This window comes from Gigantopelta aegis, chromosome 1 (assembly GCF_016097555.1).
Source record: "Gigantopelta aegis isolate Gae_Host chromosome 1, Gae_host_genome, whole genome shotgun sequence".
NCBI lineage: Eukaryota > Metazoa > Mollusca > Gastropoda > Neomphalida > Peltospiridae > Gigantopelta > Gigantopelta aegis.
In genome coordinates this window covers 20,776,304-20,798,305 of record NC_054699.1, presented here as the reverse complement: position 1 = coordinate 20,798,305, position 22,002 = coordinate 20,776,304, and the positions used below count along the sequence as shown (strand labels likewise).

The 22,002-nt window shown below is 36.8% G+C and overlaps 1 protein-coding gene across 1 annotated transcript; it reads right to left on the bottom strand.

The window, feature by feature from the left end:
* Nucleotides 1-653: 653 nt before the first annotated feature.
* On the bottom strand, nt 654-16,652 carry LOC121371910 (arginine and glutamate-rich protein 1-like). The gene is made up of 5 exons (XM_041498155.1): nt 16,381-16,652; nt 8,574-8,684; nt 7,280-7,505; nt 4,673-4,756; nt 654-2,675 (listed from the first exon to the last, which is right to left on the bottom strand). The coding sequence occupies exons 1-5, from the start codon at nt 16,542-16,544 to the stop codon at nt 2,517-2,519; spliced, it is 744 nt and encodes a 247-aa protein (XP_041354089.1). The 5' UTR covers nt 16,545-16,652; the 3' UTR covers nt 654-2,516.
* Between the last annotated feature and the right edge of the window lie 5,350 nt (nt 16,653-22,002).

Here is a 22,002-nt window from a genome sequence, read left to right as displayed (position 1 = left end):
TGTTTGACATTTAATAGCTGAAGATAAATATCTCAGTGTGCTCTAGTAGTGTCGTTAAAACAATTTTCCTCCTTTTTAACTTTGCAGCCATTGTGACATCCGTCTGAATTTTCACTCACATTTGGCGAGTGGATTTTCTGCAATGGTAGCTAGAGTTCTGTTTCACTTGGGACCGGCCTCGGTGGCAGGCCATCGGGCTACAGGCTGGTAGGTACTGGGTTCAGATCCCAGTCGAAGCATGGGATTTTTAATCCAGATACCGACTCCAAACCCTGAGAAAGTGCTCCGCAAGGCTCAGTGGGTAGATGTAAACCACTTGCACCGACACCAGTGATCTTAACTGGTTCAACAAAGGCCATGGTTTGTGCTATCCTGCCTGTGGCAAGCGCAAATAAAAGATCTCTTGCTGCTAATTAGAGGAGTAGCCCATGTAGTGGCGACAGCGGGTTTCCTCTCAAAATCTGTGTGGTCCTTAACCATATGTCATAACCATAAATAAAATGCCGAGTGCGTTGTTAAATAAAACACTTCTTTCTTTCTTCGTTTCACTTGGATTGATGAAAAACAAGTATTTCTTGTACATGATGGACTAAACCCCAACCCACCAACCCCAGAAAAGAAAAAAAAACCCAACAGAACACACAAAAGCTTAATTTGCACACGGATGTTTATTCAAACATGACATGTCAGCAAAAAGCTGAACCAAATATGCGTAAAACTAATGGTTTCCATTTGTCACAACAAGTCCCACCCTCCCACTGGACAACACTCCCTCTATCTAGCCTAAGATTTCCCACCCCAACCCCAAAACTTGTCTTTATATTTTAACTTAAAAACCCCCACCCCAGCATTAAAGCAATAAAAAGAAAATAAAACCACAAAACGATGACCCTTCTCTCAATTTAAGTAAGATGTTTGCAGTCCACTGTTTTACCATAATGTCTGTAGAATCGGAATTTGTGGGTCAGCATTCAATGTGTCCATTTCACCACACACCCCACCCCAAACCACCCTATCTCCCTTAAAAACCTGCTGCCCAATATTGAATTGATTCATAACATGTATGAACACGTATGTACAATAATGGATTAATCTGTACAGCTGATGTTTCGTTACATACACAAAGCAGGACAATTTTATGCTCAAGAATTGAACAACGGTTAGAATACATACACATATAAGCACTTCCATTCTGCACATCATACACATACACACTGCCACTTATTATTCAATTATTATACGCCCTGAATGTATAGTGAAGCTACAAGCCGATGTTTGAGGAAAATATCATCATTAGTTTACATTTAACCAGAAAACTCAACTCCTAGTTTATGGATGCAACTTGCCATCCGTCCAAATGACCATCTTATTTATACATGTATTATGTATAGCAAATCTAATAAGGGTTGAGATTTAGCTGAATTCTTTCTTCTTTATTTAATAATAGCGATGGAGGCAACTTTATCACCCATATGATCAATCATCTACCAAATGACTTGTCACATTTATTGAAGCTACAGGAATTTGAAGATAGAAATTTAATATTATGACAAATCTGGAAGTACTCCTTTGAAATGTTACCACAATACTAAACCAATATTGTGCAACTAAGCCACTCCTCTCTAACATTACGTCCTCTGGTAGTCTCAGTAAATTTATTCACACTATTGGAATTTCTTCCATTAACCTTTCTGAAATGGGGGTCAAATATATTGACCAGCGGTAAAAATAGTTTTTTTTCACATTAATATTATCATGTATAACTTTGGATTTTAGATCTATTTCTACCTTCATAATAGATTTTGTCATGTTAATGATTGCTCTAGTCACTACCATTTAAGATAAATATCGGTGATTTTGTCATGTTAATGATTGCTCTAGTCACTGCCATTTAAGATCATTATCGGTATCAGTTGCTAATTTTCAGCAGCACAGATTACTTGCCCATCTTCAGTCAGCTAATATCGGGTCCGTGGTTAATTACCTGACATCATGAACCTAGCTTCAGTTACTCAATTCTAGTTACACAGCATTTCAGCTGCCTTGTTCCGATCAATGTTAACGGCTGCCTTTTTCAATTACGTCAAATGTCTATTAACTTTATTTTAAAATGAAGTTTAATTCTAAAATCGCACTTTAACTCTGGCCCTAACGGACCAAAAAGAAATTTTAAATAAATTTTTTAATCAAACCTTATAAAATATAATTCTAAAATCAGATTAGATCAAAAAGAAATTTAACAACATTTTTATCAATGCTTATAAAACAGTACAACCATATAGATGACCTCTTAGATGTTATAAACGAGTTGAATTTCGTTCTGTATAGTACAACCCTATAGATGGCCTCTTAGATGTTATTATCGAGTTGAATTTCGTTCTGTGCTCACAAACTAACATACAAACCATAACTCTTTCAGCAAGTACACCCTCACTCCACTCTACCCCATTCTCAAAAATTCACGCAAAAATCATGACGACTGTCAATTTCGAAGATCCTTAAAGAATAGAGCAGCACTATTTTCCTAAAGCAAATGATAGCTTCGGTCTTGCATTTTTTTTGTTGAGGATGATTTCTTGTTCTTTCTTTACACGCTTTCTCTCGTCATCCTCTAATCGCTGCTTTGCCTCTAATATTTTTCGCTGTTCTTCGACTAATTTTAATTGTTCTTCAGCCTGTAAAGAATAAAAAAACAAAAAAATTAAGTATCAATTAAAACTAGTGGATTTACCACTTAGTTTGGCAATGGGAGCTAAATGCCAAAATTTAATACTGATGTAAGCATAAAATCAATGGCAACATTTAATAAAAATGTATTTATTTCAGAGAGATGTTGATTTCACTAGTGTGTACATCCACAATATGTACAATACAATACATCAAGGTTTTCCTTTAACATGTGTATGTATGTTACATAGACACACATAAATTTCAATTTTCGGGTAGTAAAGGTATTAACATGTTTTCAACAACATTCAGAGGTACAACAGGCCTGATACAATGATTAAAATAGGCATGGTTTCTGTCATAAATAGATTGTTAATTGCACATAACAAGCAAATTTAATTAATCATTATGTACAATGTTTAATATGAATATGAACCACATTCTTTTCCATGTTTTTAAAATAACAAGCCAGCATCTTTCTCAGTATGGCTCTATGGCATTGAAAAAAGAAAGAAATGTTTTATTTAACGACGCACTCAACACATTTTAATTACGGTTGTATGGCGTCAGACATATGGTTAAGGACCACACAGATATTGAGAGAGGAAACCCGCTGTCGCCACTTCATGGGCTATTCTTTCCGATTAGCAGCAAGGGATCTTTTATATGCACCATCCCACAGACAGGATAGCACATACCACGGCCTTTGATATACCAGTCATGGTGCACTGGCTGTTGACAAGAAATAGCCCAATGGGCCCATCAACGGGGATTGATCCCAGACCAACCGCGAATCGAGCGAGTGCTGTACCACTGAGCTACGTCCTGCCCCCTCTATGGCATTGAATGCAACCACAGTCAACAGGGGGTATGGGTGGCCTAGCCAAGCAAGAAAATGGGTTACGTTCAGGGTTAGGGTTAAGAAAATCACACAGTAATGATAAGAGTAATTAATTTTGTCAAAAGGTTAAAAAAAAACAATCTGTAAAATATTTTGTGTATTGTGCCATACCCATGTTTTACCCTCTGGCAGAAAACCTGCTGCAGCTGAAAACTCCCATGCATGGACACAACAGAATGACAAGTAAAATCATAAAATGACAAGTAAAAGGGAGATTACTTTAACTGTACTCAGATAAATTAAATATTTGTCAGTGAAACCAGACCTCGAAGAATTGAAAATTTGCGTAAACCATTTATGGCTTATGCAGAAAACAATTCAGGTTACCCATTCCTTTTTCGGGTTAACCTGTCATGAACAATAAATTACATCCTAAATTTAATGCACAAATAAACAAGAGTACCGATGAGGTACATGATACACCCATCAGGAGTTTGATGGAAAACCATAATATTATCTATATTAATGAATATTGCAAACTGACTGGGGTGTGTTCTGTATTTTGATTGGTTAATTACATTCTTTTTCTGGGATCAAATAGACAATAACACCCGGAAAGCTAATGATGTCATTAGAAAGTGACGTCATGAGCAATTGGAACAGGCGAAGTTGACGATTCAAGGGTCTACAGTTAGATTGTAGCCAGGTATTTTTTTCAAGAAATGCCAAATATACAGATAGTTCTGTAGAAAAACGATTCAATTACATTTGCGGGATCAAATAGACAATAACACCCACAAATCTAAAAACTCCATATGGTTATCTCCTAACGTTACAGGTATGATGCAATTCTAATTGTGTGAAATTTTTGCAATGGGATGGATGAACAGTTTGTTTTGGACCAACCACCATCCCAAGTTGTTCCTACACGTGGTTTGATGGTCCTATATGCATCTGTATGCAAGATGTGATCTAGACACGGATTTACTGTTATGTGCAGTAGACCGTGAAAAGTAGGTCACAGTGACCTAGTTATAGTATGCGACACACCGCCATCCCAAAATTGCTGCAAACTCGGGAATGTTCCTTTAAAATTTCTGCATTTTTCTTCGTAACCCACGTTCACCTCTACATACAAAAATGGATCAGCCATAAACCACTTACTAATTTTCTTTGAGCTTCCTCAATTTTTCTATTGTTTTCCTCCATTATTTTTTGGAGTGCCTCATGTTTTATCCGTTCTTCCTCCTATAAAAAATACAAAAAAGCGCAGTTAGTAACGTGATAAGAATTGTTAAGACTTAGCATCCTATGTCTGAGGAACACATGCCACAAAACAAACGGGAAGACAACGAAAAAAATGTGCATTAATTCTGTCCCTGCTTCCCAAGCCGTATTTTGCAATGACAATATCAGAACATATACAAGTTATTTTAATAAATATATTGTGGTGATGCAATGCTCAAATAACACATTTAACTAGACAAAAAATGAAACAGGTAGTACTAATCATCGTCTACTATAAAAACATCAACTTCAACTGATTTGAAGTTTTGGCATTATTTCTGTTAATAACGCTTAACAGATCTCATGATTTGTAAACCTGCGTGAAGAAAAATATGTAAAGATATATATATATACATATGCGCACACATAAATAAAACATTACCTGTTGAGGTAAAAGAAATGAGGTTAACAAAAGAAATGCAAATGTACATTTCACAACCTAATAAGCACATATATACATGTATGCACAATAGCTTATTTACCTTTAAAAAATCTACATACCAAACTCATCGGTCAACTGAGTAATCTTGGCAGCACATTCAAACGAGGATCGCCTTCTTCCGTCTCCGGTTTTAGCACATGCCATCATTGATATATATATATTTAGATTTTGTTTTGGTTCAAAAACATTTAAATCAAAAACCAAAATCAAGGATGCTTTCAATTCCAGCTATATCAAGTTTTTGATAACCTGCTCACCAAAGCTGAAATAATCATTTTCCACACTCGCCCAAGGATAAGACAAAATAACATTTAAAAAAATAAAATCTCTACAAGAAATATTTTGTGTGGGTTTTTTTTGTGTTAACATATATACTTGCATTTATCCCGACTAGCAAAATCTTGAATCTGCAATACTCACATGGCTACCTACAAAACTTAGGAAGAAACATAGCCACTGGTTAGGAAAATCTTCCACTTTTTAAAATACTTAAATTCTTTCACTCTTCTGAAAAGCAAGCGTTTGTTATGGCAAATAGTATCTGGGTTTTTAGTGTAGTTTTTTTTCTCCCTTGATGTCGATCACCCGAAGGCCAGGCACCAATCTAGAATAAGATGAAACGACCTGTTTTCATCATTTCTCTATTTACATGCCAAATATTTTTGGGTTTTAATTGTTGTCATCTACAAATCTTTATAAAAGCTTTACTTAATTATCTAACCTAAATTAGTGCCTGGTTTTGTGTTTTTGTATTTTGATATTTTTTTTTAGAAAGGAGTATTGCATGTTGAACATGGTTTACTTTCATTTTTTAGAAACAAATTTTGTTTACAATGGTTCATTGGAAGGAAAAAATTAACTACTTCCAAACTTAAAAAAATAATAAACACTTGATATCAAATTGATACCATGCTACCTCTATTGTTACCAACAATAAGTATAAACAGAATACATATGCTTTATTTTAATATGCAGCTAAACATCATCAAATCATGAAATTATTGAATACAACACATGGTAAAAACTGTTATTGCTTACACCCGTTTGCCAAGGTACGATATTAAGCTTACAGCCTGTTATGCTGAAGGCCCAATATATTTACAAAAAAAAACCAAAAAACCCAAAACAAAACACCTTGGTCTCACAAATAACATTTTGTCCCTCAGTTGTTTGGAATTGCTGTATCTATACCTCACAACGGTAATAAATTCTATTATTTAACCATAGCAATTTCACAATAACCAGATACACCAACATGAACTGAATAGGTGACCTGTAGGCATTCCTAAGAGGCCAAATTAACAGTAAAATGGAGGAATTTTGTAAGCAACGTTACTTTAAAAAAAGAGAGCAAAAAACCCAGCAACTGGTTAAAACTTTAAAGTGAAAAAAAAAATATATATATATATTTTTTTTACAGGTTAGCCAACATTCAATTTGTTAGCTTTTGTAAATCCAATGAAGCTTAATAGCGTCAAAAATTGTATACATCAATACTCCTTTCTTATGAACTCTACAAATGTTAAATGTTAAAAATCAATGGGGCACTTCTGGCATAGCACTTATTTTTAACAAAGTAAATAAAACTGCATCACATACTCTGAAATGTTTTTTTTCGTTTCTTGGTTTAATATCTCTATTGAAAACCACAGTGACTATTAAAAAGATTTAGGTCCACATATTTCTAAATTTGTAATGTTTTTTTGTTGCTTAAAAAAAAAAACATTTAAGAATTATACTAACAAATTTTGTCGCAAATCAGTGTGATTTCCAATATCCAATACATACTGGATTAAAAATCTTTTTAAAAATTATCATTACAAAATGTTCAGATTTCAAGCATTTGATAATTATGGGCCTAGTTCTACAAAAAAAAAAAAAAATTGTTTATTTAAAATGTAAAAGGCTGAGGAAAAATGCCACGATATTTAAGTGTTTGTTTTACATTAAAATGTTTAATGACTAACTTCAGCTACGTATTCGAGCCCAACACGATCAGCACACCAAAAGTACCCCAGTGAAATCATTGAAGTTTTCAATACCTCCTTCAGTTTCTGCGCCTCCAGTTCCGCCTCGCGTTGTTTTTCTAGTTCCTGTAACATCTGCTTCTCCATTATGCGTTTGGCCTCTTCGACGCGACGCAAGACTTCAGCTTCGATCTCATCTTTTCGTTTCTCAAGTTCTTCTTCTACTCGCTTTGCTACCAATTCTTCCACCCTTCGTGCAACTTCCTCCTCAATAAGCTTCTCTTCTAATTCTTTTTGTTTCCTAAAATATATATAGATATATAAATTACCTCATACTGAATGGATATATGCAGTGTTTTGAAGTGAAGTGTAATATCTTTCAAAAGGATGATAACAGCAGAAACTTAAATTACACAATGTCTAACGTAGGACTATTTCGGCACATGGTCAAGAAATAGAGAGTAAACTCCCTGTTGACACAGACAGATTACTCCTACCAAAAATATATACTGAAAAATTACCTCATGCTGAATGGATATATGCAGTGTAACATCTTTTAGCATGATGTTAATCAGGGCTTCTATATTACAGTAGCCTCACTCTCATTGCTAGTGATATTCAATGTTGGGCTAGTAAATAACTACTATTTCCATGCCCGACAGCTAGTGAATTTTTTTTCTCTCAAATGTTGCAGTTAAGTCTGTTTTGTAAATATAAATATTTTGACCCCACCCCAACCCCCAATGTTAGTGTTTTTAGAAGCCCTGAGTTACGAGACATGGTAAATGGTAAAAAAAGAGGAAATCTAGAGGGGTCTCAGAAATTCTTAAAATCCTAGTTAAAAATCTGTGCCATGTGACACATTTTGGAGGAAAGGACGATTAAAATGCGAGGAAACGCAATGTTCCATGAGAGGAAAACTGCTGATCCGAGGAGAATTCCCACCCCTGGACACTACTTGAGAAGGTCCATACAGTGCAATCGATCCTGCAACTCGTCGCACCCCATGCGCGTGCTCTGCCATTGAACAGAAAACTTTACTTGGATGTAACTTTTACACAGCAATGTTGGTCTTACAAGAAACTTGAAAAACTACAAGCACTTCTGAATCTAGTTTACATCCTGATGATGACAAAATCTTTAAGAATCCCAGTCTTTGTCATGAGAAAAATCAAGGCGAGCTGAACATCACATTCTTCTGAAAGGTGTGGTGCTACTAAACATTTGACTGCAAGGTGATCAATATGTCACTCTCCTAAAACTTTTCAGGGCAGTGTGGTGAGGTGTGGGAGCGATTACTCGTCTTTCCTGTTAAAAATTAAATCCTATTCCTTACGCAATCTAAATTAAAAAATAGAAATGCACTCACTGAAGTCTCTGCCTCTCTAACTCTGCTTTCTTTTCTTCTTCTTCTCTTCTTTTTGCCCTGATTATTAAATCCTCATCACTGCTAGAACTGCTTGATGAATACGATCTTTTCCTACAAAAATTAAAACAACCCCAGATGTGGAGGATATTTACCGGTCTAATATACGAAAAAAGAATCAATTGCCTAATAGGAATGTCATAAAAAAAGTACCTTTGAGCACACAATTATTTTATATCATACATGCAATACATTAACTAGTCACTTGCTACTATTAGCACTGTTCACTCACCATTTTTTTTTAAATTTGGACCACTGTAAATGTCATAATGAACATTATAAGCCATTTCCTCAGAATAATTTGAAAAACAGCTTAAGGCTAAGCCACACAATATGAGTGTCTGGAACGAGAATAGCCGATTGTGACAAACATTACAATTTCATCAGTTGCTGAAATATCATATCATGTGGTTTCGCTATCATAAACACTTAAAAGAAGTCTAAGGTGCCCTTTTCAATAATTTTCCTGGTTAAAGAAGTAGGTACTCAGGGTTGCAGAAATGGAATATATTTCTCTAGCCAGCCAGACTAGTACCAACTAAAACTTACTAGCCAGTCAGAATTTGTACTAGTCCACCAGAACTTGCTTGACAAATCATTTCATTCATATAGATTTACAAAATTCAAGTGACATCCCACAAGTATTTAACAGACGAATCTATTCATAACTGACAACATAATTTGAATGTAAAGAATCCATTTCTAAGTAGCATTGACCTTCGACCGACTCTGTTTCCTGACTGTCGTGCATACGCAGTTGATTATTTGGAACTCTAAAGTTCTGTATTGTCTATGCTGTACATGTATTACGTATTTCGGCATTATTCACAACAGTTTGTTTGAATGGTTTTAAATTCTGGTATGGCCGATGCTCTGTCGCGGATTCGATGGAAAATTAGTCAGTCAGAAAAAAACCAGATCGATTTGTTGTTGCATTTTTTAATTCGTCTGTCAGAAGTAGGGGAGTACTTTCTGCACCCCTGGTACAGACAGGTTTCTTGTAGTATGTGTATTACTATTAGTGGTTAATATGTGAAATATTTGTTATCAGCGAACTCAAAAATGATCAATGTAAAGGTATTTAAAGGGACATACTCTAGTTTCAACCTGTGAAAATCAACACTAAGTTTAGTTAATCTACAAACCTATAACACATTTGGATAAAGTTACAATAGAGTGAAACATGAGTCTGTGACTTTGAAATGGTGAAATACCCTCTAAAAATAGACTCCATAAGTGTTACTTCTCAGACGCACGTGTGTTTTTAAAAATATGACAAATGCATTTTGTGATATTAAAAACACCAGGATGACCAATTACACTTCGAATGTACGGAATTGATAATCTAAACAATAAAATCTAAGTAAAGTATGATTTAAGTTATCAAAAACGGTTATAAGTGAAAAATATGCGTTAGTGTTTAAAAACTAGGGTATGTCCCTTTAAAGTCAAACAGAAGACTGTTATTGTATTAGAAAGCACAAATCTTTGACTACCGTTAAGTAGGCACAGACTGCGTTAAGTAGGCACAGACTGCGCAGTTTTCATATACAGTTTTCCTAGGGACAATATTTGAAAATCTTGGTTCATATTAATTCCACTTAACTTCTTAAGTAATTGATTGTTTGATTACACAAATTTATATTTGCATAGTCGATAGTGAATAAAATTCGGATCATGAAGTTTGTAACTTTTAATTTCAGATTAACTGAAAACAAGTTGGTGTGAATTTAATTTTGCCCAGTAAAAACATATCTAGATATTTCGGTGCGCAAAGGACAACACTATTACTGAATCACTTTATCGCCAATTATCGAAAACCGTATTATTTTACTTCCTGGTATTTTGTAATGTCTGTGCATGTTCGTCCGTTGACACGACAACAACTTCTTATTAACCTTCCGGGTACTGCAGGCGAGATATCTCACCCGACGTCAGGTCAGTCGACATACTGTACACTGTATACAGTGCATTCCCCAATTCATATTTCCCGCCGTTTTGCACACGGCACTCACTGGAAACGGAAATATAATAAAAGAAAAAAGATTTTTTTTCAAAATGGTGGCTTTTGTTTTGATTTTTTCAATTGAAAATACCTTGAAATTTTGAGTTCAAAAAGTGGTTATCGGCACGTCACCTTCACAGCTAATTTGATAATAAATTTGATCGTTTTACCAACAACGAAAATTACCAAATACTGCAATATGAATCGTAGTTCAGGTTTAAAAAAAATTCTGGTCAGAAAACCACCGTTATCGGGAATAATGGACATAAATACTGGACAGCTGGCCACAAATGCCCGTAAGTAAAGGAACTTTTCCGATTTTTTGCCTAATTTTAATCACCATTAGCTGATCTAAAAATAATAAAAATTACAAAAACACCCCACGAAAATAATACTTACCGATTAATATATGAACTTTATAAAACATTTAAGTGAATATATGTGAGTCAAAATTATAAACTTGTACCCACTCGACGTGGTTTTTGTTAAAAATTAATCCAGTAGTCTAAAGGATTATTGTTATATACTGAATTTATTTTTTTAAATAACATTTTATGCTAAATTTGCCATACATCAAATTGATCAATAAGAATAATAATGAACATTAAAATGTAATAAAAATTTATAATATATATTTTGTATTATGGGTAAATCATAATTAGCTCACACACACGCACACACAGACACACAGAGATACACACAGAGACATACACACATAGACACACACAGACAGACACAGACAGACACAGACACAGACACACACACACACACAATCTAATAATATATATTTATTTTTATTAACAGTATTAGGCATTTTGTCCTGGCACCTGGACGAGTAGCTACCTTTAGAACATGATTTAGCAAAATGCTCTCATCTGGGGGTCGGGGCACCCACCCACTTCTTATTGTAGCTAACTGTATGTAGTTAGCAAAACAATCTAATAATATATATATCTATATATTTATTTTTATTTTTATAAACAGTATTAGGCATTTTGTCCTGGCACCCAGATGAGTAGCTACCTTTAGAACTTGATTTAGCAAAATGCTCTCATCTGGGGGTCGGGGCACCCGCCCACTTCTTATTGTAGCTAACTGTATGTAGTTAGGAAAACAATCTAATAATATATATATATACTACTCAAAAGAATTTAAGGGTCAAAAATGTATAACCAAATAAGTTTCAGAGTGTATTAGATTGATGATGTAAACTACACAAAAACATTTTATTTATTGTTCCATATTTACAAAAAACCACAAATAAACATCACTGTATACAAGAAAGTCACATGACATGCTGTCAAAGTTGAAGGTTGTCAAACGTGGATTTTACACATTAGAACATTCGTTTAATAGTGTGTGAATCCACCCCTGGCGCGAATACACTCGACACATCGTTGCCTCATGCTGTTGATCAGACATCTGAAGAACTCTTGGGGAATGGCCTGCCACTCTGCCATAAGAAGTTGACCCAGATCATGAAGGTTGGCCGGAAGGGCATGGTTATCCCGAACTCTCCCGCCTAATTCGTCCCAGGCATACTCTATTGGGGCCAAGTCAGGCGAATATGCTGGCCAATCCATCCTGGCGATACCTTGTTGTCTGAGAAAGTCCGTTACCACCCTGGCGTGGTGGGGTCTGGCATTGTCATCCTGCAGAACTGCCCCGCCGCCAATCTGCTGAAGGCCTGGGAGAACCAACCTCATTCAGATAGCGGATTCCATTCAGATTGCCATCCACCACATAGAGGGGGGTCCTGTGGTGGATAGAGATGCCGCCCCACACCATGACGCTGCCACCACCAAACCGGTGACGTTGTCTAACGTTAACGTCAGCGAAGCGCTCCCCAGGACGTCTGTAGACACGAACCCGAACAGAATTCGTTGCTTGGTACCGTTGCCACAGTCGGCCAACAACACTCTGACTGACACCAAGTCTCAGAGCAACATTTCTTTGCGTAGTGCCATCCTGAAGCCAAGCAATAGCCCTTCCTCGATCTTCGATAGTCAGTTGAAGTCGTACCATTGTCGAATTTGGAGTGTGCACCGTACACAAACGCAAGCTCCAATTATATGGAAATTCAGCATTGGGAACATGGAATACACGTGCAAAGCGTGCAAATGAAGCGCTTTGTGAAAAAGCAAGTTAGGGGAACTTAGCAGACCTTTCGCTTTCGCCCTAATTTACGTGCAAATGTAAGCATGTTTTCGCCATTAGAACTAGTCGACAAGTGTCAATGACAGTGGATTTTAATTCATTTATGGGTCGCTTAGACCCAATTTCGTCAAAATGGAACAATACCATGCGTGACATTATGGTCTAGCTAATATAATTGACATTCAGAAAATAATGTCGAAAATATTGTCTGACCCTTAAATTCTTTTGAGTAGTATATATATATTTTATTTTTATTTTTATAAACAGTATTAGGCATTTTGTCCTGGCACCCGGATGAGTAGCTACCTTTAGAACTTGATTTAGCAAAATGCTCTCATCTGGGGGTCGGGGCACCCATCAGGTAGGTAGAGTGGTTGTGTGAATGTGTAATGTATGTATTGTCTCGACAGGTTACTGGTGTTGAGGTCATCTGGCAGTGTCTTCTTTGCCCACCCGACGTCACAGAGCAGTATGTTTTTACTATTTTAGTATTTATTCTTTCTACTACACATTATTCTAAGTTACTACGTAGATTGGAAGAGAGGAAGGTCAGGACTTTAGCCCTGACCATTGCACTTCCTAACTGTAAATATTAGTACTCTTCCACTATATTTGAACTATTTATTATATGCTTTAAATGCCCCTCTTAACGTTTCTTTTATTATTATTAAAATTACAGCTTAAACATTGTAGTGGGCATGCCTGAACCTCTGAACCTTGATAAAGTTTGTTTTATTTCGGTAAAAAAAAAATAAAAAAAATTATTAATTAGGTAATAACTTACACTATGAATTAACAGAAAACTGTACCAAAAGGCTCTATGTTGAATGAACTACCTTCCCTGAAAATTTCATTAGAATCTACCCAATTTTTAAAAAGTTATGACAGTTTGTGTTCAAAGTGAACCGTGATAAAGTTTGTTTTATTTTGGTAAAAAAAATAATTAAAATTATTAATTAGGTAATAACTTAAACTATGAATTAATCGAATACTGCACCAAAAGGCTCTGTGTTTAATGAACTACCTTCCCTGAAAGTTTCAGTAGAATCTATCTAAAATAAAAAAAAATATGACACTTTCTGTATTAAAAGTTACCGGTAATTAATCGAAACGGTCACAACTTTTCTTTTGTTTTAGTAGTAAAACAAAGCCAAAAAATGGGCGTGGCACCACATCTTGAAAAATTCGTAACTTTTTTAATATTGAACCTAGAACAAAAATTAAAACTGCATTTTAAAGCATTTCCTGGGCTCTGTAGAATGACAATTGATTTATCTCTATCTTTGTAGGTTAAATTTTTTTGTCACGTACTTAGTTTTTGATAATGCTTTTAAAATGTTATTTTCTTACCACCTGGTGCAATTCTTGATGACATGTGAGTATGTACTTAACTTTTTATACATTTTATTTCTAAATTGAACACGGTAAACACTAAATTGATAGCCTGACATGACTGAGGGAAAGAGGGATTTTTTGATGGGGCTTATATAGAAAAGAGGGGCATGGTCTTTTGGGGGGAATAACAAGTAAAGAAGAAAGAAATTTTTAGAAAGAAATTTTTGTTAACCTTCCTTTCTTCTGTTTATGTTCTTACCTTCCTTTCTTCTGTTAACCATCCTTTCTACTTTGTAACGTTCAATGTATTCACACATTAATTTAATTAAGTACTATTTTTTAAGTTACACTTACCTTCGTGGGGATTCGAACTCTTGATGACAGCTTGTCTGACCTCTGCGTAACCGACTGAGCTATTGAGGAAGTTAGTGAAAGCGGTCAATATATTGATGTCAATCGTGGAACACACATTTACGGAATGAGCCGAAAGTCACCGAAATAATCCGATTGAAATAAACGAATGAAGTAGGTTATCTACATGCACACTAAATGTTTTTAAAATCATTGTCGTGTGAATTACGGGTGTGTGCAATCAGTGCATGCATCATGCATGGCATGAAAAGTATGAAGCACGGTTTTGCGTAGGAATATAAAGTGAATAAAAGGACACACATTTATTGTTTCCACATCATTCCTTTTATAATGGCGGGAAAACGTAAAGCTTTAGAGACAGAAACTGATAGTAAAAAAAAACGTGGAAAAATAAGAAAATTTTATTTTCATTTGTTATTTCAAAAAATGGACACAGTTCCAAAATTCAATTACTTTTTGTCAGGACTATAATTCATTACCAAAATGTGTCAAGTGTCCAACTTGTGGTGATGAACTATCAAAATTATTTGAAATTAAACGAAAAACAACCAAAAGAATAGATTTTCGGTTCCAATGTAACAAAACTGTATGTAGAAAAGGCAAAAATCAAGTGCAGTTAAGAAGCGACACTTGGTTTGCTGGGTCTAAGATATCTTTTTGTAAAAGTATCTTGTTGACTTACCGCCACGCCATCGAGGAGACGTCGATTTCATCCACTAACGACAGCGACGACGACCTCGAAAGAGACTGTCAGTGACAATTACACCTATTGTCGCGAGGTCTGTTCGTATATAGTGGAACAGGAATCGAGTCGTCAAATCAGTGGTGTCGGCAAAGTAGTGGAAATAGATGAGGCCAAGTTTGGGAAAAGCAAATACAACAAAGGCCGTTTAGTGGAAGGACAGTGGGTTTTGGGTGGGATTTGTCGAGAAACCCGCCAGGTGTTTTTGGTTTGTGTAGACAAGCACGACGTCCCGACTTTGGTAAAACTCATTGAAACTTATGTAGCTCCCGGTACCCACATCGTTACCGATTGCTGGAAGGCTTACAACAAGCTCGAGGAGAGTCTACAAAACTACACTCATGCGACCGTCAACCACTTGCAGAATTTCGTAGGTATGTATAATGGAAATGTATAAGCATTTGCATTGTTTAATAGTAACCATAACAGTACCAGTACCCCCGGCCCGTAATCATATCCCTGACCTTAACCCTAACCCTTTCCCTAACCCTATTTGTAATCCTAAAATTGTTAAAAATAAAAAATAATAATTAAATGAATGATCATTGTTTGTAGATCCTCAGTCACCAACTTAATTGAGAACACCTGGTGGTGTATCAAACGCCAACTACCTAGAACCCACACAAGACGGACTTCTTTCGACCTGCACCTCACAGAATACATGTATCGGTGTTTGCGGAGGAAAGAAGAAAACCTCTTTGAGACGTTTCTGGGCGACATAGGTCGTCTATACCCTTGTTAAGGTGAGTGTTTTGGATAATAGTGTAGTATTCCAAAATGGCCGCTGGTAAGGACTAACGGTATTCACTTATTGTACATTCCTCATATTTCATGATATATGTAAGTACATGATAGTATTATTTTTGTGCACTATATTGAGGTAAAGTATTGTTTTGGTTCAGACAGTTTAAAAATAATATAATCAACTGTTTCATTGTGTTAAATTGCACTGGGGAAAATACGGTACTCTTGCCAGACTAAAAGTTATGCAATTCTTTAACGGGCCCTTCGGTCCTTGACATTTGTTCTACCAATATTTCCGAACGTAGTTTAAAGATATAAAGATTTTTCAACAATATTCAATGTACATAGGATCAAGTAATGTTCTTTATAACAGTATCTAGCCGGGTTTTGTTTACCTGGTGGACCGTTTACGATCTCGAGATCTGGAACGTACTCGACTGTTCGACGTAGTTGAGCGTCTTGTTCGTGAATTCGAACGAGATCTTGTGCGTGATCTACGTTTCTTGTGCTTTACGCGATGTCTTGTCCGTGTAGGAGACCTACTTCTTGATCTACCCATATTTTTAAAGAATATTTATCACGTTACTATGCACAATTCGTAAAATAAAAAACAGAAAACCAAATCTAACATGGCGATCTGCAAATGATTGACTGTTTCTTCCTGGAGTGTTACGCTTAATTTATGTGGGGTTTTTAAAGTATGACTACAGAGCCAGTGGTAGAATATCTCGTTGTGGGTTGGACTATACCAATTCAAATCCCATAGGCGACCATGTTAACGTTTGTGTTTAAAAACACTATATGCAATATATCAACCAAACTGTGACCCATAAATATCAGTACTACAACCCCTACCTCAAAGTATTAACTGCAGAAAATGGTACCTTTCATGGCTCATTTTCGGTATAACCAGATGTTTCTGCAACACCCCTAGTTTCGCACAAAATTTTAGTACTTTTTTTTTACAGGTACCCCATACATGTTCCAAGCACAAGGCTACTTGACACGGTGGTACTACATCAAATAAAATTGCATACATTTTTAGCCCAGATGAAACTAATTTTTTTTACAACCAACACACTCACATTTATAACCAATCACAGGACTTGTGGTGTTAACTTCTCTATACCTCGAACTTCGACCCAGCCGGAAATTAATTGGTATAGTGCAACCTGTGACATGTCAGTGTTGTAATCCTATTCGGAACGCCAAGGCCGATTACGGACTTTTTGTAGAATCAGCCAGAAAGTTCCGAGTGGTAACATCTAGCAGCATAGGCTACATTTCCTTCTATTCCGTAATTTTTACAGAATAAATGGTATTGAGGGGAGGGTGTGTGTGGGTTTATAGCTTGATGGTAGATTGCTTATCACTGATAATATCAGGGCTGCGTTCAGTCAAACCGAGCGAAAAAACGTCCGCTAGACTGGTTTTGTTAGCTTCACGGTAAACCATATGGCCACGTTGGGAACCAGTCAAATAGTTTGCGAACGTTAGCTGAACGTTTGCTGGCTGAACCTCAGATTCCCCCCCATTCCAAGCAGTACTTCACGACGAATGCCAGACAACTCGGCCCACACCGAGACCACTCGACCCAGAGTTCTGAGACAACCCGGCCCACCGCGAGACAAACTCGGCCGGAGTCCAGACACAACTTGTTGGACAAGTGTTGTTTTTTAAATTAAAGTATTCTCACTGAAATAAAAGAATGTGTTTTTGTTAGTATTGAATTAGTCCCACCTTGACCTAAACGTCCCGAAACGATTTTGAGACAGGTAGGGCCTATTTATACACAGATGGTGACGGGTCCACTTCTAGATTCCTGTCGTTCTGTGGATAGCTCTACGCTCCTCTTGCACCATGACTTTTATCTTTTGCTGGACGTTTTATTTCTATGTTCTTTTGGTGATTGGTGTTTTATTTCGTTATTATAACTATTTATGTATATGTGTTCTGTTGGTTTTTTACGTATATATGTGTGTTTAATGTAATAAATGTGAGAATTTGGCAAATGATGTTTTTTGTGTTATTTCTATAGTACAATAAATCTAGAAACCCATCCGACACTACGATATGCGCGTACGACATGCACAATTGTCATTCTTAATGGTGACCATATAGTTAGCGGTATCTATCAGTATAATGCATTATTATTACTATAGTACAATACTACGTCATGGCCAACTATCATACTATCACACGGGGCCGAGTTGTCTCGGACACGGGGCCGAGTTGTCTGGTCCCCCTTCACGACTGGCATATCAAAGGCCTTGTGTGTGCTGTCCAGTCTATGAAGAAGTATCGTCAACGTCCCTAACTGCGTTATGCTTGCAACTCCATTCAGTTTGTTTACTCATGAATGGATAACGCAATCAACATCCGATTTGTTGTCGTCTGCTAGTCGTGCATTTGTGAACGTTTTCTTCACAGTTCAGGAACATTTTCATTACTAATAAAGTTCAGACAAGTAATTTTATAAACACAAATCATTACAAACCCCATAAAATCATTAATTTTACTGTCATTTTTTTAAATTATTCCTTAAAATAACCCATATCAGGTCCACATAACTTGTAGAAATTGACTTAAAATGGAGGAAGATGATTAACATTCGGTGCGTGTCACTAGATCTCACACATGCCATATCAACAAGGACAAATCATTTCTTTTTTATGATTTTTAAGCCCCCTGTTAGAATTTGTTTTCAATGATTATATTCGATCTTCAAAATGTATGCTACATCTGTGTGCCTCTACTGTAGTGTATAGTATTCATAATTGATTCATAACAATTGTAACTAATTTTGAGTGTATAAATTCTGTTAATTAAGAATCAATTCATTAAAAAAATATATTTTACAAACTATTCACTGGTATGAACGTAATGCCTATCAGTATTGACATCAAGTGTTAGCGATGTGTGTTGGTAAAACGTGGACCGGACCAGAATGCTTGACAAACTGAATATTTCCTTTAAAAAACAAAATTGAACAACGTGTTCGTCAACTGTGCATATTTAAGAAACATATTTTTCATGTAGTGTCCTTAAAAATGGAAAATGACGAACCGCACATGCGCGGTACGATACGTTTAGAAAACGCATGCGTCTGAACGCAGTTAGAAACGTTGCACTCTTTCCTGTTTACTGGAGGGTGTTTCACGTTTGTTTACTAAAATGGATTTATTTTATGTCCACATTGTTGATTTTTAACGTTAATTGATTGCAATTTATTTTGTTTCACATACCTTAGCTGAAAAATGTAAAATAGTATTTCCGTAAATATCGTATGCATGTTTTTGTTGTTATGTGAACGCAGTTTGAGATGTCGATGATACACGTTAAAAAGGGCTTGTGCAGAAAATTATGCTGTGGAATGTCTAGACTTTGTTCAGCGAATTAAGTTTCTTGTGGTGTGGTGATGGTGGTGGTGGTGGGGTGTTCAGGTCATGTTACCCCAGTAAATCTGTTTTAAAAAAAAGTTTGCTTTAAAGTTGGGACCTATTAGAAGTGGGGGGGGGGGGGGGGGTGAGACGGGACATAGCCCAGTGGTAAGGCACTTGTTCAATGCGCGGTCGGTGTGGGATCGATCCCAGTCACAGACATACCCATGCATACTTGCCTGAAAAGAATGCTTGCTGCTTTTTAGTAGGACTTGCCTGTGCATGGTAGCAAGTTTCGCTTGTCTGGACCAAGTGACAAAACGTTTCTATATGCTAAGACACCTAAATAGCTGTAGTTTAAAATATGCTAAGGAAGAAGAAGAAATGTTTTATTTAATGACACACTCAACACATAATATTTACGGTTGTATGGCGTCAGACATATGGTTATGGACTACACAGATATTGAGAGGAAACCTGCTGTCGCCACTTCATAGACTGCTCTTTTTGATTAGCAGCAAGGGATCTTTTATATGTACCATCCTACAGATGGGGTAGTACATACCACAGCCTTTGATATATCAGTCGTGGTGCACTGGCGGGAACGAAAAATAGCCCAATGGGCCCACTGACTGGGATCGATCCCACACCGACCACGCATTGAACAATCGCCTTACCACTGGGCTATGTCCCGTCTCCCCCCCCCCCCCCCCCCCCCCCAAAATGTGCTAAGGAGTCGTTATTAAACAAATATTAATTTCCACTGTTTTCTTTTCGCCAGGATCTATATCGGTCGAATTTGGCGAGAGGCAGAGCTAGCCCTGAGAGGGCTCACTTGAGGTGCTTACATCTAGTAGGATCAAACCATCTCGGTGGACTCATTCACTGATTGGGTTTTGCAGTATGACTAGTATATGAAAGGGCATGGTGTGTGCTGTCCAGACCTATCCCCAGGATATGTTTAAAACGTTTACATTTTCAGTGCCAGCTTGGTTGTCTATAACAATTAGTAATCAGCTGTTGTTAAATGAAAGGGTGCTGAGGGCCCTGCACCTAATGAGATATGAAGGACATGTTTCACCTGTTAGAAGTGTGAATACCTGTGTACTGTAAAGTGTACCGAGGGCCCTGCACCTAATGAGGTATGAAGGACATATTTCACCTATTAGAAGTGTGAATACCTGTGTACTGTAAAGGGTGCCGAGGGCCCTGCACCTAATGAGGTATGAAGGACATGTTTCACCTGTTAGAAGTGTGAATACCTGTGTACTGTAAAGGGTGCCGAGGGCCCTGCACCTAATGAGGTATGAAGGACATGTTTCACCTGTTAGAAGTGTGAATACCTGTGTACTGTAAAGGGTGCTAAGGGCCCTGCACCTAATGAGGTATGAAGGACATGTTTCACCTGTTAGAAGTGTGAATACCTGTGTACTGTAAAGGGTGCTAAGGGCCCTGCACCTAATGAGGTATGAAGGACATGTTTCACCTATTAGAAGTGTGAATACCTGTGTACAGTAAAGGGTACCGAGGGCCCTGCACCTAATTAGGTATGAAGGACATGTTTCACCTGTTAGAAGTGTGAATACCTGTGTACTGTAAAGGGTGCCGAGGGCCCTGCACCTAATGAGGTATGAAGGACATGTTTCACCTGTTAAAAGTGTGAATACCTGTGTACAGTAAAGGGTACCGAGGGCCCTGCACCTAATTAGGTATGAAGGACATGTTTCACCTGTTAGAAGTGTGAATACCTGTGTACTGTAAAGGGTGCTAAGGGCCCTGCACCTAATGAGGTATGAAGGACATGTTTCACCTATTAGAAGTGTGAATACCTGTGTACTGTAAAGTTTTAAAAGTTGTTACAGCCGACAGTTGATTGTCATATATAGCCAATTAAATCATAGAGGCAATTGATTTAAGGCCCTTACAGAATACCCCCTACGCTATGTGGCTCTGGGAAATCCCCTGTTGTCTGTGGGAAAGTGCTGCTAATGGAAAAAGGTAGCATGTTTTCTCGGAGACTATGTGTCAACAATTACCAGATATTTTACATCCAATAGCCTATGATTAACAAAACAAATTTTAAAACTGGATCATGATGTTAATTGTCCTTAGTAAACCTGTCGTTTTTACCATTCCAACCAACTGTACTATGACTGGTGTATTAAAAGCTATGGTATGTGTTATCTTGTTACTGTTCAGCAGGATGGGTAGGATTTAGCTCAGTTGGTAGAGCACTTGCCTGAGGTTCTTCGGTCAAAGGATCAATTCTCCAATTGTTTTTTTCCCCCATCCCAATCAATGATACATGACTGGTATATCAAAGGTCATGGTAGGTGCTGTTCTGTCAGATGGAAGTGCACATACAAGATACCTTGCTGCTAATGGAAAAATACATGGTTTTTTTAAGACTCATAATTACCAAATGTTTGACATCCAATTGCCAATGATTAATTAATTAATGTTATCTACTGATGTCATAAAGCAAAACCAACTTTAACTGTTCATTAGTAGTAGCCCATATGATGACAACACGTTTCCTCTATCAGTATGTAGACCAAGTGTCGAATAACCATGTTAGACAGAAAACAATTGCCATTTAAAATTGTGCTGTGTTATTCAACAAATATTCCTTTCTTT

What these genes read in the sequence shown, in the direction of transcription:
- LOC121371910 (XM_041498155.1), bottom strand. Translation starts at nt 16,544, where the DNA reads ATGGGTAGATCAAGAAGTAGGTCTCCTACACGGACAAGACATCGCGTA. An exon ending in TTAGAGAGGCAGAGACTTCA is followed by an intron (nt 7,506 to 8,573) that starts GTGAGTGCATTT and finishes TATATATTTTAG; the next exon opens with GAAACAAAAAGAATTAGAAG. An exon ending in AGGAAGCTCAAAGAAAATTA is followed by an intron (nt 2,676 to 4,672) that starts GTAAGTGGTTTA and finishes TATTCTTTACAG; the next exon opens with GCTGAAGAACAATTAAAATT.